Here is a 16023-nt window from a genome sequence, read left to right on the forward strand (position 1 = left end):
TGCGCGTGTGCGCGCACAGGTGCGCGTGGTCGCGCATACATACATGCATGCCTACATGTGCACACAGGGAGGGATGCACACGTGTATGTGCATATGTGCACGGGTGCACATGCATGCACAGGGAGGTGCAAACGTGCTTGCACAGATGTGCATGGGTGCACGTGCACATATGCACACACACAGGGAGGGGCGCACATCTGAGGAGGAGCACAGGCATGCATGAACACGTAGAGGTACATGTTTACATATGCAGAGGGGTACATGTGCACATGGAGATAGACATGTGCATGCACACGTGGAGATGCACATACATGCAGGTGGACACATGCAGCTAGATGTGTGCACATGCTAGGCACACATGCATAAGCATGGGGATAGGCATGCATGGGGAGGTATATGGATGGGAATGCACACGTGGAGGTATGGGCACGTGCACACATGGGTACACTCACATTCACACATACCCCCACGCATATGCACACACAGAAACGTATGAACACACATGCACTTACATGGATGCATGCATGAGCATATGCACATAGGCACACACAGAGGTACAGACACGTGCAAATGCACTTCTCTGTATGGATGTGCATGAAGATGGACACACACATGAAGATCTGCCTGCATAGGTGGAGGAACACACAAGTGCTCACTCACGCATGCGCACAAACATGCCGGGATGACGGCTCAGCGCCGTGGGGTGCAGCCTGCCCGAGCAGCCCTGTACCCCAGCTGGGATGGTGCTGCGTGCGCTGCTCCACCTGCTCCCAGTGCCAAGGGGAGCAAGGGCCAGTGGCCAGAGCATGGTCACGGGTCCTCACCAGCCTGCTCAGCACCCTGTCCCCATTAACCAGAGTGTTAATGAGCTGCCCTCAGTGCTGCCAGGCTGCCTGGGCATCCCCCATGCTGGGTGTGTGTCCACGGGCCTCCATCCTCAATGCAACTTCTGCTTTTGTGGGAGCCTGTGGCTGGGGCTGCTCTGTGCTCAGCGCAGGATGTGACCCCAACCCTGGGGCTACCCAGCAGCCACGTGGCCCAGCTGCCCTGCATCCTGGCTCAGCATCCTCTGCAGCAGCCCCAAGGTCCGGGACCAATGGCCCCACAGTAGCCCCACGGCAACCGCCATGGCCACCCCTTCCCCTCCAGCCAGCTTGGCCTCTCCGCCTGGGCACTGAGCACCGTGCCCCTTATCCCCGCTGTCGCAACAGCCCCCTGGGCCCCTTGCTCTCCTGGCTCCCTGACACGGGGCCAAATTCTGCCCTGGGGAGACATCCCAGAGGCACAAAATGCCCAGGAGGCTGCTTACTGGGAGCACTGGGAGGAGGCTTGCTACTGGGAAGGGGTTTACTGGGAACAGTGGGGGGGGGCTTACTGTGGGCAGCCCAGAAAAGTGGTGCTGAGGCAGCCGGGAGGGAGAAGCGGTGGTGAGGCAGCCTGAAGGCTGCTAGCAGTCAGGGCAGGAGGATGCTCCCTGGGGCAGGAGGATGCTGGCGGTCAGGGCAGGAGGATGCTCCCTGAGACAGGGGAATGCTGATGGTTCATGGGGCAGGAGGATGCTCGTGGTCCCTGGGACAGGGGGATGCACCCTGAGACAGGGGAATGCTGATGGTTCATGGGGCAGGAGGATGCTCTCTGGGGCAGGAGGATGCTCGTGGTCCCTGGGACAGGGGGATGCTCCCTGGAGCTGTCTGGTGGTTGCCCCCCCATCACCCTGTCACAGCAACCCGGGCAGCAGTGCCAGGCTGGTCCCGCCCCCTTGACTAGCTCCTCCCCTTGTGGCAGCAGGCCAGGGGGTGACTGGCTGAGGCAGGAAGGGTGGGGCTGGGTGGGCGGGGTCACTGCAAAATATATATAAATGTGGTGGGGCCGATCTGGCATGGAGGTGTTGGTACCTGCTGGGGGTGAGTGGTGGTGCTTGTGGTCCACAGGACCCTCCCTGGGGGTTCTCGGCTGGAGCTGTCCCTGGAGCTGTAGGGCTGGGGTCACTATTGTGGGTGCCCCTGATTCCCAGAGCCCTCGTGGGCTGGTGTGGGGGTGCAGCCCGGTGCTGGTGTCTCACCTCTGCCCCAGCACTGACTCACAGCCCCATGTGCCGCTTTACGCAAGAGCCATGCTGGCAGGGGGACTCTGCCCGGGCGGCCACCGCCAGCCTAGCCCCGGCCAAAGGGCAGGCACAGCCCCCACGTAAAGGCAGCGGCGCTGGGGTGCCGGCTCAGTGCCGTGCTGGAGCCGAGCGCGGGAGGTGCTGGTGGGTGGGGGTCTCCTGAAGCAGTTCTGGACAGACCACCCTGGCCCAAGGCTGAATCCTTCCCCCTCAGCAGGCTGGACCGTGCTGTTTGCCAAGATGGATTACGCCAAGTCGTTGAGCCTGCGCCTGGCTGCTCCTGTCTCCAAGTAAGTGCTGGAAGCCACCGTCCCCAGGGTGGGGGATATCGGAGCCCTCCCTGCTTTAGTACCTCTCAGCTCCCCGAGTGGATGTCCTGCTCCCGCTGAGTCCTGGCGGGGGCTGGCACTGCCCAGGGCTGGCTGCAGGTCTCAGGACACCCCAATCCCTCCATCCCTCCCCAGATGTGTCTCAGCAAGTGCCTCCATGACCCAGCAGCTGCTGTTGAGCCCGGCCCCACGGCCCCGGCCCTACCGTGTCTGCAACTGGGACCGCAGCGTGCGCAAGGGCATCATGGCGCAGAGCCTTGCCGAGCTGCTGTGCCAGGTGAGCCACGGCTGGTTGGGGACTGTCTCTCCACCTGGGTGGGCGGTGGGCTGGCTGCCCCTCAGCCCTGCTCACCCCCTGCACCTCCACAGGCTCAGAGCGCCCTTCTCGCCCCGGGTCCCATCTCGCTGGTGCTGGATGAGGATGGCACTGTGGTGGAGACGGAGGCTTTCTTCCAGACACTGGAGGAGGGCACGGTGCTGATGGCCCTGAGCAAGGGGCAAACCTGGGCTGCCTCCAAGGTGAGTGCATGAACCTGCTTTATCCTGTCTGCATCCCACGCTGGGATCAGTGGGGAGATGCGATGCTTGCTGGGATGTACCTGGGATGCTGGGTGAAGTGGGACTGGGAGGAGGGTGAGGGTACCACTAGGTAATCCTGGTCCCACTCTCCCCTAGATGTCCGGCTACCAGCTGAGCCTCTCCCACAAGCCCCCTCGGAGGATCGATGTCGCCTGTGTCACCTTTGACCTCTACAAGACCAACCCGCGGGACCTGGGGTGCCTCAACGTCAAAGCCACACTCTATGGCACCTACAGCATGTCCTACGACCTGCGCTGCTACGGGGCCAGGCGGCTGATGAAGTGAGTGCTGGGGGGGGCCCCAGAGATGGTTCTGGGAATGGGGATGCTGCAGTGGGGGACCAGCCCTGCTGCCCATCCCCTCTGTGGGCTGCAACGAGGCATGCTCATCCCCTTCCTCCCTGCCTAGGGAAGCCCTGCGCTGGACACTCTTCACCATGCAGGCCACCGGCCATGTCCTGCTCGGCACCTCCTGCTACATGCAGCAGCTCCTGGATGCCACAGAGGAGCCAAAGGAAGCGGAGAGCAGCCCCGCACTGCAGAACCTCCTGCCCTGCAGCCTCCCACCCCTGCCCCGCAGGAAGACACTGCAGTGAGAGCTGGTGCCCTGTCCCCCCTTCTGTCACCTCCCCTCAGTTCCTGGGGGTCTCAGCACCCCGCTAGGTCAATGCCCCGGGGGAGGTTGCCATAGTGCCCAGCACAGCCTCTCCTTGCATCCCGCTGCCTGAATGGGGCCAGCTCTTCTCTGTATTATCTGCTGCTCTGTAAATATATTTATTTAAGTAAAGCTCTGCTAACTTCAGCTGTGTCTCAACCCATCTTTGTTGGCTGGGGGGACATCAGCCACTTGCTCTACTTGGCACTGTGGGGCTGTGCTGGGTGGTGGTGCAAGAACATGCAAGGAGGTGACCTGTGGCAACTGCTCCCTGAGGGAGCTGCTGCCTTCCTCCTCCTTGCCACCCCAGCACCCTGGCTGGCATGCAAGGCCTGGCCTGCACCCCCGGCACACAACTGGGACCCCCTCCTGGCACTGCAGGCAAGCCACGAGGAGGGCACAGCGCAAAATCCCCAAACAGCTTGTGGCAGCTCCTGTTCTTGCCCCACTTAAGGGGATGAAAAATGCCCCTGCACTGCTGATGGTCCTGCTGCTCAGGGCACTGACTGTGCCGTTGGCACCTGGAGCAGGACTGGCACAGAGGGATGCTCCCCTCTTGCCCTGGGGTGGGGGTTTAACCCCTGTCCCCCTTGGCAGCCCCTGTGTGTGGGAGCCCTTGTGGCCCTAGCCTTGCACAAGCCTGTGGGCTGGTGCTGCCCTGGCCAAGCCCCATGGGACTGCAACTGCCCAGCTGCTCCAGGGATACCAGACTGGGAAACAAAACAGAGCCCGTGTGATGCTGGGTTGTGCCGATCAGGCAGCTGGGGGACCGTACCCGAGCGGGAGATAGGGAGCCCAGACTGGGGCCCTGCAGTGCAAGCCCTGCTAGCCAGGGTGGGCAAGCTGAGATGGAGGGGAAGGACTGCCACCCACCTGTGCTGATCTAGGAAGCACTGGGGTGAGCTGTGGGGAGGTAAGAAGCCATGCTCTTGGGGTGCTTAGGGGCACCCCCCCCTCCATGATGCACTACAGGGGTCATGGGATCCAAGCCATGCTCACCTGGGGATGCCACTGCAGGGATCTGGGGCTCCAGTGCAGGAACTGCTGATGTGGCAGAGACCTGAACCAGGTTCAGGGCAGCACAGCCCACCTGTGGCTGTGGGAGTTTAATTAGCCTCATAATTAATGAGTCATCAGCCTGCAGCCCAGCACCAGCTGGAGCCCGGCCTAGGGGCTGGTGGCTGCACGGCCCCGTGGCACAGACGTGTGACACCCAGGGCAAGGTGGGTGCCACTGAAGGGTGCCAGTGACAGCTCAGCCCACAGCACACATGTGTGACAGCCGGGGTAAGGTGGGTGCCACCAGGGAGTGCTGGTGACACCCCACTCTGTGACACAGATGTATGACACCTGGGGCAAGGTGGGTGTCACTGAGGGATGCTGGGGATGGCACAAGCACATGATGCTCTGCCCCGGTATTGCAAGCTGTCCCTGCCACCCCATGGCTATACACACCTGATGTCCCCAGCCCGATGTCCCTGACCCCATGGGGTGATGGTGGCTATGCCAGCCCCCGTGGTGTCCCCTGCATGCAGGCAGCAGCCCGGCTTTATTAGACATATTTATTTCTGTACACACTTATACACACGGTTCCCAGGGTAGCTTCATCCTTGCCTTCAGTGCTGCCCCCTTGCAGGGTCCGGTCTGTGCTGGGGGGCACCCACATGCTTACTACGGTGCCCAGGGCCAAGCCCAGCCACGCTGTACCCCCTCCCCACCCCTGTAGTGTCTACTCGGGGGCAGAGCCCCTCCTGCAGCTCCCTGGCCAGGGCAGGGCCATGTGCCTTCTCCCTGCCTCAGTTTCCCTTTGGCACTGGCCCTGGCTGCAGCAGGGGCAGAGGTGGGGACACCACACAGCCCGCGGGCTGGGGCAGGGCCACCAGCACCGTGCTCCCCCCTGCCACAGGGTCCTTGGCCAGGGGCACGTGAGACCCCCAACCTGGGGTGCAGTTTGGGGATACTGGAGGGACCTGCGGATGCTGAAGCTGCCCCAGTGGAGCCTCCATCACCCTGACCCCTGCAAGAGGGGGTGCCAGCCATTGGTTCCCAGTCCCCCAGCCCCTGCAGCCCCCCCCCGGCGAGCGGTGGGGTGGGGGCAGTGTCGGGGGGGCTTTACTTGACGTGCTCAGCGGCGTGGGAGGAGCAGTAATACTTCTTGTGGGCGATGAAGGTGGAGAGGCTGCTGAACTTGATGTTGCAGAGACGACAGTACCTGTGGTTGCCGTTGGGCACCGGGCTGGGCACAGCCTTGGCCGGGGGGGTCTGCACGCCCCTGTCCGTGTAGGCAGGGGGCGTGGGGGGCTTGCGGGTGGCTTCCCGCAGTCCCTCGGGGGCTCCAGGTGAAGCGGGGGGCCGGGGTGAGGCGGGGGCCCGGGGGCTGCCGTCCTGACCCTCCTTGCCGTTGAAGCTGTCCCGGCGAAGGCGGGGTGCAGGCAGGCGGGGGGGGTGACGCCGTGGGCAGCGGGGACTCGGGTGTCCTGCCGGCACTGGGTGCTGGGGCATCAGGGAGCCCTTGCCCGGCCACCGGCGGCTTGGCAATGAAGAGCCCGTGGGCGTTACGGAAGTGCTCGAGGAGGTCACTCTTGATGGCCCCATTGAGGGGACAGTAGGGACAGGCAGCCAGGGGTCCCTTTGCCCCCGGGGGTGGCAGGGGACCCTTAGGGTGTCGCTGCAGTGAGTCTGCCCCGGATGCACTGGGGTAGGGGATGCCAGGGCTCCCCGCCGGAGCTGCCCTCACCCGCACACCTTCGGGGTCCCCTTCGCCGGGGCTGCTGGGGCTGCGCCGACCCTTGAGGGGGGCTGGCATGGTCCCCTTCATCTTCTGGAGGTGCTCGAGGGTGCGGGGCTGCAGCGGGGTGGCCGGGCACTGGTATTTCTTGTGGGCCAAGTAGCTGTCGAGGCTGTTGAAGCTGATGCGGCAGGCAGTGCATTCGTGGTAGTCGGCCAAGGGCAGCAGTGGTGCCGGCGTCGGATCCCCCTGCCACCGCGGCTTCTTGCTCAGGTCAATGGGACCATCGGCATCCGGGCTGGAGCGGGGCGAGGGGGCAGCCCCTGGCGGGTCAGGGGCTGGCGGGGGCTCGGGGGCTGGTGGGGGTTCGGCGGGGCGGTGAGGAGCCCCGTGGATCTCGTAGAGCTTGCGGCGTTTGCGGGTGCGGAGAGGCTGGGGCAGGAAGGGGACTTTGGGGGCACTGGGGCGGCGGAGGGGGGGGTCGTGGCGGGAGGCACAGTAGAAACGCTTGTGCACCACGTAGGTCTCGTGGCGGCTGAAGCGGATGTTGCACGCCTCGCATAGCGTCTTGCTGGGGTCCTCGTCCCCCTCGTCCCCTGCCGAGCTGCTGGGGCTCTGGCTGTCCTCACTGCACCGCCCTGACCCCCCCTCTGCCTCAGGGGACCCCGCTTTGCCCCCCGTCTCTTCTGCCTTCACCTCTGATGTGGCGGCCGGTGGCGTGGCATCCTGTCCGGCATCCCCGTCTGCTGCCGGTGTCCCCTGCCCATCGCCTGCTGGCGGGGACAGCAGTGTCCCTGGGGCAGGAGGACCCTTGGGTGCCCCGGGGGGGGCTTTGAGCTTGCGCACCCCGGGGGCGCTGTCCTCGGCCAGGTGCCGGCTAGAGCAGTAGAGACGCTTGTGCACATAGTAGTTGTTGATGTTGTTGAAGGTGATCTCGCACTCAAAGCACGTGGCACCCTTGGGCACCGGTGTGCCGGTGTAGATGGTGGGTGGCACTGCGCTGCCGTGGCCCTGCTTCAGCCGGCTGTGCACCAGCTCCGACATCTTTGCCAGGATCTCCGACGCCTGCGGCACCACTGCGGCTTCGTGGCCGAACACATACTGGGGTAGGAAGACGGTGCCGCCGGCTGTGCCTGTCCCCGGCTCGCTGGGCACCGGGCTGGAGCCTGGCGTGGGACTGGCAAGCTCCGACTTGACCTTCGCCGAGGGCAGGCTGCGGGGGGATGAAGTCCGGGAGCAGGCGTCGGGGCTGCCGCCCCCCTCCCCAGGGCCACCGCTTTTCGGCGCCTCCGCCTCGCTGGCTGGGCTGCTGGCAGGCTCCTCCTTGACGCGGATGGCCTCGCCGGAGGAAGAGGAAGAGGAGGACGATGATGATGATGATGATGGCCCTTCCCCGTTTTGTGGCTGGGCTGGTGGTGAAAGCTTGCCAGCCCTGGTGTCGGGGGGTGAGGTGGGCGGTGCTGGGGGGCCCGTGGTGTCGGGGCCAGGTGGTGGGGCGGGCAGGGGGCCATGCAGCACCACATGCTGTGGCAGTGCCGGCAGCCCCTCGGGCAGGAACGCCGGCAGGCTGCACTTTCGCAGAGATGCGTTGTTCGTCTGGCTCAGCCCTGCCAAGGGGACAGAGGCACCGTTACCGACATCCCCAGCACAGGCGCTTTCACCCTGTCTCCCTGTCCCCCAGCCCCCCTCCTTGTGGCTGGAGCCGTCTGGGGACACGGCCCTCGGTGGTGAAGCCAGGTTCTGCATGGGTGCTGGCACGCGTCCCCCCGTGCCCACAGCCTGCAGTACCCACCGGGGGCGAGGGGTTTGGCGGCGGGCAGGGCTGGTCCCGGTGAGTACACCTCTCCCTTGGAGCCCGGCTGGCAGATCATATGGTTGGTGACCAGATGGCTGTAGAGGATGTCCCTTGTGGTGGAGATGAAGCCACAGCTGTGGCAAACACCTGCAGGGAACATGGCATGGGGCTGAGCAGGCAGGATGGCACCCAGCAGGGCAGGCAGAGACCCGCGGGGAGCAGGTCCCTGTCCTGGGCTGTGCTGGAGGGGACAGGGGTGTCCCTGTGGGGACACCGTGCAGTACTCACCGTTCAGGGTGTCTGTGTGCACCTTCAGGTGACGCTCGCAGTTGGCTTTTGTGGTGAAGGCGGACAGGCAGATCAGGCAGACGAACGGCCGCTCTCCTGCAGGATGGATGGACAGGTGGACGCTCAGCGCCGAGGGAAGGGGGACAGGGACCGCGGGCACACCCCAGAGGGCCAGCTGTGCCAGCCAGGAGGGTGCCGACTGTGGGAAGCAGCATGCCCTCTCCACCTTTACAGGGCGGAGATGGGGGAAGACCTACAAGTGAGCTGACCCAACCCAGTAACCCAGCTGGGGGAGAACCTCATCTAACTGGTCAGCTGTGCTGCAGCCCCACAGCCTCCCTGCCCCTCCACCCAGCAGGCTCCGGGGTCCTTGTGCGTGGCTCGGTGTCCCCAGGCTGCAGCAGCGTGCTGTGCCATGCCGTGCCATGCCATACCGCTGTGGCTCCGCATGTGGATCTCCAGGGAGCTGGCGCTGGGGCAGCTCTTCTTGCACTGGGGGAAGGGGCAAACGCGTTCGTTGGGGTAGGTCTCCTTGGGCTTCTCCTCCAGGGCGGGCGAGCTGGCACTCTGCCGGCTGGCACAGTAGTACATCAGGTGGGCTTGCAGGTTGCGCTCGCTCCGGTACCAGATCCCGCAGTCCTTGCATGGGAAGACATCCTCTGCGGCAGGAAAGGGACACAAGGAAGGGACATAGATCATGTGCACGACAGGCTGGGGACCCCCGGCGTGGTCCTGGCACCACAGGTTTCACCATGTCCCCCCTCCCTGTGCTCTCCGTCCCCTGGGACTCACTGTTCACCACAGCGGTGGCCAGGATGGCGGCCATGCCGGCTTGCTGCGGCAGCAGCTGGATGTCCGAGTGCAGCGCGGCCGGGTACAGCGAGTCGCTGGGCTCTGCCTTCACCGCGTGGCTGTTGGGGATGGCTGGCGGCTCGGCCACCACGAAGGCGCACACGGCTTCATCCTCTCTCAGGGCGCGCGTCGTCCGGCACCACAGGGCTTCGTCTGGTGGGGGGAACGGTCAGCACCCACCCCCTGGACCCTCCCCGTCCTGCTGCTGGGCTGCTGCCTGCATGGCTCTGGGACCCCTGTCCCCTCTGTCCCTGTCCCCAGCTGCAGCTGGTGCTTCCTCCCAGCCATGGCTGAGCCCCAGCCTGCCTGGAGATGGCGGTGTCTGCCCGCGCCGGAGCGCTGCTGCCGGGCCCAGCTGCCAGAGCCTCCCCTCGGCCTGCACCGCGCTCCCGCTGCGCCTTGCACCCACGCATGCAGTAATGCCTGCACCGAGTCCTATGTCAACGACCGCAGTAATGCTCCTGCTGCGCCTTGCACCCATGCATGCAGTAATGCCTGCACCGAGTCCTATGTCAACGACCGCAGTAATGCTCCTGCTGCGCCTTGCACCCATGCATGCAGTAATGCCTGCACCGAGTCCTATGTCAACGACCGCAGTAATGCTCCTGCTGCGCCTTGCACCCATGCATGCAGTAATGCCTGCACCGAGTCCTATGTCAACGACCGCAGTAATGCTCCCGCTGCGCCTTGCACCCATGCATGCAGTAATGCCTGCACCGAGTCCTATGTCAACGACCGCAGTAATGCTCCTGCTGCGCCTTGCACCCATGCATGCAGTAATGCCTGCACCGAGTCCTATGTCAACGACCGCAGTAATGCTCCTGCTGCGCCTTGCACCCATGCATGCAGTAATGCCTGCACCGCGCTCCTGCTGCGCCTTGCACCCATGCATGCAGTAATGCCTGCACCGAGTCCTATGTCAACGACCGCAGTAATGCTCCCGCTGCACTTTGCACCCATGCATGCAGTAATGCCTGCACCGAGTCCTATGTCAACGACCGCAGTAATGCTCCCGCTGTGCCTTGCACCCATGCATGCAGTAATGCCTGCACTGAGTCCTACACCGATGCATGCAGTAATGCTTGCACGGAGTCCTATGCCAATGTCTGCAGTAATGCTTCCACTGAGCCTTGCACCAGTGCTTGCCCCAAATCTTGCCCCAGCTGCATGCAGCAACACTTGCACTACTGCTTGCACCAGTATTTACACTAGCCGCTGCGTGCTGGGACCCTCCTCCTATCCCCCAGCAGCTGGGGAGGGCTGGGACAGGGGTGCTGGGTCACAGAGGAGCAGACACTGCCCCAGCAGCTGTGGGGGGGCCATGGGTGCTGGCAGGTGTGGGCAGGCACCGGCAGCGGGCTGGGGGCACAGGGATGGAGGGGGGACAGGGACCTATCCCTCCGCAGTAGCACCCCTTCCCCCACCCAAGTGCCGAGGTGGCCATGCCTGGCCCCCCCAGCCCCCCACCCCAGGCACGGGGACACGTGGCACTGGTACCAACCCTTCCTGTAGATCACGGCGTTGGCGTCGGGCTCTCCAGGCACGAGGGGCAGCCGGGACAGCCAGCAGCTCTCGTCCCCCAGCACCAGCGTCACGGGTGGGCTCTGAGGGCAGGGAGAGGGGGTGAGCACCGCGCCTCGAAACGGGCTGGGGTCAGGGAGCCGCGGCAGCCTCCCTCAGCTCATGCCCGGCTCTGCCTTCCCGCATCGCTAATGAATATTAATGAGCAGAAGGGGGGGGGGGGGAATTAATCTGCCTGATCCTCCGATGGCTGCCGCAGTAACGATATGAAATCTAATTATTCGTCCCAATATTTCTAAACCCTCCAACTCAGCCTGACAGTCGCAGCCGGTTGAGGCCTTATCACCGCCAGGAGCCGAGTGCTGGCAGCGTGATAAACCCCACGCGCAAGCGCGGGCAGGCGCTCGCACACACGCGTGCACGGCCCATGGTGCACCCGCAGCACCTGCACGCTGCTGCCGCTGCTGCGGGAACCCACCTGCCCCCAGGGACAGTGGGTGGGAAACAAGGCTGGGGGCTTAGGCCCCCCCTGCATGGGAGGCGGGGATGGGTGCTGCTGGTGGTACCGGGCTGAGCTCCCTTGGGGACCATGGTGGCCCCTCCATGACCTGTGCTGAGGCCAGGAGGGAGAGGAGGGTCTCTGCAGAGCTTTTGCTCTGTGTGTGGGGGGATCTGTGGGTACCTCCTGATGGAAGGAGGTTCCTGCAGCACCCCAGGGTGCTCCCAGCACCCCAGGGTGCCTGCCCCAGCTCCCCTTGGTGGCCCCAGCCCCTGCGTCAAGCCCTTCCTTGTTCTCCCTGGAACAAAGAGGTCAGTGTCTCCACTCTGCACCAGCCCGATAACCATCGGAAACCCTATCTTCTCTGCATCCGCTGGGATGGTGTTATCAGGACGGCCCCATGCCCTCGCTGTCCCCCCGCCATGGGCATCACCTGAGGCCGGGTGGCCGGGGGGACGCGGGGCAGGGATGGAGTGGGGGGGACAGCCACAGGGCGAGCCAGCATGTGGGGCTCCATGGTCCCTTGGCACTGCTGGGCTGGTGACGCTGGTGGGTTTGCACACTCTCCTGAGAAAGGCTGTTTTGGGGGAGCCCCATGGGATCAGCTTGGGGGTGGGAAGGCATCTTCCTCCTCCTCTTCCACCTTCTCCTTCTCCTCCATCAGTGCAGTGATGGGCATGCATGGTGCTCCGTGCCACAGAGGCATCAAAGCCACCCGGTGTTCCCAGTTCCCACTAAAACCCCAGGATGGGATAATCTCCACATGGAAACGAACAGCAGAGCCAGGCAGGATCTGGGGGAGACCCCCTGCACGCCCCCCCCTGCCGTCAGCAACAAAGACGAAGGGACCCGAGGGCGACAGCCCATATCAGGGATGGGGCTGCGATTCCTTCCTCGCTTCCCCAAGCAGAGATAGGGAGGGAGGCGAGTGGTGGAGGAGAGCAGGGCTGGGAATCATCAGCCGGGCTCGATAAGGGAGCTGCTGAAATGGGAGCAAAAATATTTAGACAATAAATGAAGTATCAGAAAAAAGCCGCGCATATCTTTAAGAAATCAATCATCCTGTACCGGGTGTCTGGACACATGGCGCCAACCAGGAGATAGGGAGCCAAACTGGGCAGATAAGGGTTAATCAAGGATTTAATTCGGCAAAGATAAACGGGCCTGAGCTAAAAAAAAAAGAAAAAAAAAAAGAGAAAAAAAGAGAAAAAAAAAGAAAAAAAGAGAAAAAAGAGCAAGCGAGGGAGGAGAAGGAGGTGGGGATGGAGGCCGGGTAAGATTCTCCAGCCTCAAAGATCCTGGGCTGGAGCTGCTGGCGTGCACCTCCGGGGCGGGGGGGGGGGGGGGGGGGGGGGGCAGGGGAAGGATGTGACTGGGATGTGCGGATCCAGCACCCACAACACACCGCAGGGTGTGTGCTCACCCCGGTGCAGTGTGCTCCTGCCACGGAGAGCCACCAGCGCCCCTCGCTGTCTCCTCTCCTGCCCCTTCCCCATGGGCTACAGAGCCCTGGCGCTTTCTAGGCACAAGCAGAGCCCCCTGGGAGCAAATGTGGGGTGGGAAACCCAGAGACCACATCTCCTCTGTGAGGGCACGTGTACCACCAAGCAGCCTGCTTGCCTGCAGCCATGCACAGGAAGGGATGGGAGGGCATGGCCAGCATCCCATCCCTGGGCCTGTGGGGATGCTCTGAGCTTGGGAGTGTATGGCAGGGAAACCTCTTGGCCACCCAAACCACGAGATTCCCAGGGAGTCAGGAGCTCAAGCATGGAAAATCCCTTCCAAACGAACTCCTCTCCCCAAACAACTTGTTTCCTCAGGACTTTCCCTGCCACCATCCCTGGCAGCCCGCAGCAGTGCTCCTTACCATCTCGCCGTGCCCCGGCGATGCCGGCTCGCTGTGGATGCTGCCCTGGAAGGGTCCCCAGGAGAAGCCCTCGGGGAGGCTCCTGCGGGTTCGCACCTGCCTCTCCCCCTCCTGCACAGCCAGATCCAGCTCATCTGTGGGGAGACAGGCACAGCATCGGCATGATGCCCCCCAGCCAGGTCCCTGGCCTGCACCAGCCCCAGGTCCCTGCAGACATGGGCACCCACCAGAAACTGAGTGCTGTGGGGCTGTGTCTGCAGTGGGTGGGTGGGATCTCACTGGGGGGTCCGGGCATGGCCCGGGGGTCCAGGCACAGCACAGTGGCGGAGAGGAAGGAGCATTTCCCATCCCGGCACCCAAAGTTGCAGAAGCTTCAGGGCTTAATGGCTTTGATTATCTGATAAGCCTCTGGTTTAATGGGTTAGATAACATGTTAATACGCTATGAAGGCTGCTCTAAAATGTTTTAACTGTGCCTTTGTCTTTCGGAGCGCAGATAAGATGGCAGGTAACCAATACGGAGATGGATGTGCGCTGGCTGCCCCTTGCTGAACAGCACAAAGGGGCCAGACACTGCTCCCCCAAAACCAAGATGCTCCCCGAGGACAGCGAGCCAAACACTGGGCCACCAGCGAGGCAGGGTGGCCAGGGCACCCATCTGCAGCCAGGAAGGCTCCTAGCTCCCCAGGGTGCTCTGGAGAAGAAGTGGGATCCCCCCACCATCATGCCAGGGAAAAGAGCCCCCCCTAAGGCCATGTGCCCAGAGCCCTGTCCCTCGAAGGCTCCATAGCAGATGCAGCTGGTGCCCAGGTCCCGTGGGCAGGGAGGAGGCTGCGCTCGTTTGAAGGCAAAATTGCTTTCCGAGCTGGGAGCGCGGGGAGGATAAAGCGATCCCATGGCTGCGGAGATTGAAATCTGATGTGTTTATTAGCTGGGCTGACATCTGGATCCTCTCGACGCTGGGGTAAGTTAAGGTGAGTGACTGGAAGTGCTGGGTGGTGAGCACGGGTTGGCAGCACCGGCGATTGCTGGGTCCAACCGCCACCCACGGGTCCCCTCCATCCGCTGAGGAAGCCCTGTGCTGCCAAGGATGTGGCTCTGAGTGACATCCCAGCGGAGCAGCCAATCCCCCTCAGCAAAACCTGCCGGGAGGTGGGCTGGAGAGGCAGTCTGTGAAGGTGTTGAAGGTCCCCGAGGTCTTTGGGGTCACTGGACTGGTCCCCACACTTAGGCACATGCCACCCTCCATCCCCGTGCCCGCAGCCTTCAGTAGACACAAGGGAAAGATGCGCTCTGCCCGGCCGGGGTGCAGGCAGGGCTGCCTGCTTCCCCTTCCCACACACCTTGGTGCTCTCAGCCGGGGAGCCCTTGGTGCTGGCCCGGCAGCTCCAAAAGCTGCCCTGGCCGCGGGGATCCTGGCTCTGTTTCTAGTTGAGATTTCATCCCTAGCAAAGTGGTTTTGGGAGTGAGCACAGTGCCAGTTCTGGCCACCCTGCATCCCTGGCATCCCCCTGCCTGTGCCCCCACCAGGTCCATCCCAGGATAGGGAGGAGGAGGAGGGCTGGGACATTTGAGGAGCTGATGGGATTTACTCCCAAGCACCAACTGATGATGAGGAGGGGCAGCAGCAGCCCCTCGACTGGCTGGTCCCTCCTGCAAAGGAGCCGGGGAGCAGGCAGGGAGCAGGATGCGACGATCAGCGGGGCCTCGGGGCTGAGCTGGGCAGTTGGACCCTTGCATGGTGCACACTGCCCCATGTTTCCAACACCTGGCTGACTCCCGATGTGCTGGGGTCCCTCCAGGATGCAGTCTTAGCATCCCAGGCTGCCTGCCCTCACCCCCTCAGCTCCGGGGAGAGGACAGCAAATCCCCAAATCCCCAGGAGAGCCCCAACAATGGTGGTGGCTCCTCGCTGGCTTTGCCACCCTGGAGAGTCTGGCTACTTTTGGGGAACGGAGCCCAACCGCCACGTCCCCTCCTGTGCCCCCCCTTTTGCCCCTCCTTCCCCCTGTCTCACTGGTAATCAGCGGCGTTTGGGTCAGGAGACCATGTCTCTGAGATAAGAGCGTTCGCCTGACACTTCCCATGTCAGAGCACTTCATCTTCTGTGTATCAAACCCCAGCAGAGAAAACACGCAGGCGCTGATAAAGAGAAAACCGTTCCAGACAGGGGGACAAAAATAGTGTTGCCGGAGCTGGCCCCGCTCCCCGCCAGCACCCGATGGCCACGGCACCGGCCAGTGGCCCAATCCAGCAGTGTCACCCCAAAGATGTGGCGGTGGTGAACCCCAGCCAGTGGTCCTGAGCAGTTCTCTGTCCCAGTGGGTGTCCCTGTGCCCGGCTGGGGATGCTGCCGGAGCCCCTGCAGTACTCAGCTGCACCCACATTCATACACCAAGAAAAAAGAGAAGGAAAACGGTCATTTTTCAAACTAAGCACACGGCATTGCTGTGCTTCTCCCTTTGGCACGAGGAAAATGATGCTGAGCCGGGATGGGGTGACCTGGGAGATGCTGTTTGCTCACGCTGCCCGCACTTGGGAGCAAAACCCAAAGTGAGCGAGCTATGTCCCTGCGTGGGGACAACCACACAGCATGGAGCAATTCCCATCCCTATGCTCCAAAGGTGCCGGATTCAGCCACATCACCCTGCCTGCAACCTGGGGAGGTTGGGAAGAGCTGGTGCCAGCCTGTGGGGTGCCGCAGGTGACCCCCAGCAGTCTCCCTGGTGAGTGGAAAGGAGCAAAGTCCATGGGCGCCAGCCCCGCTCTGGTGCTGCCCTCCCCACGGGATCCCCCCCGGCAGGTG

General features: G+C 63.3%; 2 protein-coding genes across 3 annotated transcripts in view; one reads left to right on the top strand and one right to left on the bottom strand.

Annotated features, from left to right (window-relative positions):
• Positions 1–1885: 1885 nt before the first annotated feature.
• CIDEC (cell death inducing DFFA like effector c) lies at positions 1886–3816 on the top strand. Of its 2 annotated transcripts, none has more exons than XM_005235511.3 (6): positions 1886–1904; positions 2325–2397; positions 2572–2713; positions 2806–2955; positions 3112–3296; positions 3424–3816. In XM_005235511.3, exons 2-6 carry the CDS (start codon positions 2348–2350, stop codon positions 3608–3610), a joined length of 714 nt encoding a protein of 237 aa, XP_005235568.3. In that variant the 5' UTR covers positions 1886–1904; positions 2325–2347; the 3' UTR covers positions 3611–3816. The 2 variants fall into 2 exon arrangements, with proteins under 2 accessions (XP_005235568.3, XP_027639755.1); XM_027783954.2 differs by lacking the exon at positions 1886–1904 and adding an exon at positions 2165–2251.
• A 1400-nt stretch (positions 3817–5216) lies between these two features.
• ZFPM1 (zinc finger protein, FOG family member 1) overlaps positions 5217–16023 on the bottom strand; it is a 34480-nt gene continuing 23673 nt past the window's right edge. The window contains 8 exon segments of the mRNA XM_055818795.1: positions 5217–6101; positions 6103–8003; positions 8189–8338; positions 8480–8575; positions 8914–9138; positions 9272–9484; positions 10833–10935; positions 13219–13352. Coding sequence (XP_055674770.1) covers positions 5781–6101; positions 6103–8003; positions 8189–8338; positions 8480–8575; positions 8914–9138; positions 9272–9484; positions 10833–10935; positions 13219–13352 — 3143 coding nt within the window. The 3' untranslated portion in view covers positions 5217–5780.

Source organism: Falco peregrinus, chromosome 14, assembly GCF_023634155.1.
Source record: "Falco peregrinus isolate bFalPer1 chromosome 14, bFalPer1.pri, whole genome shotgun sequence".
Classification (NCBI taxonomy): domain Eukaryota; kingdom Metazoa; phylum Chordata; class Aves; order Falconiformes; family Falconidae; genus Falco; species Falco peregrinus.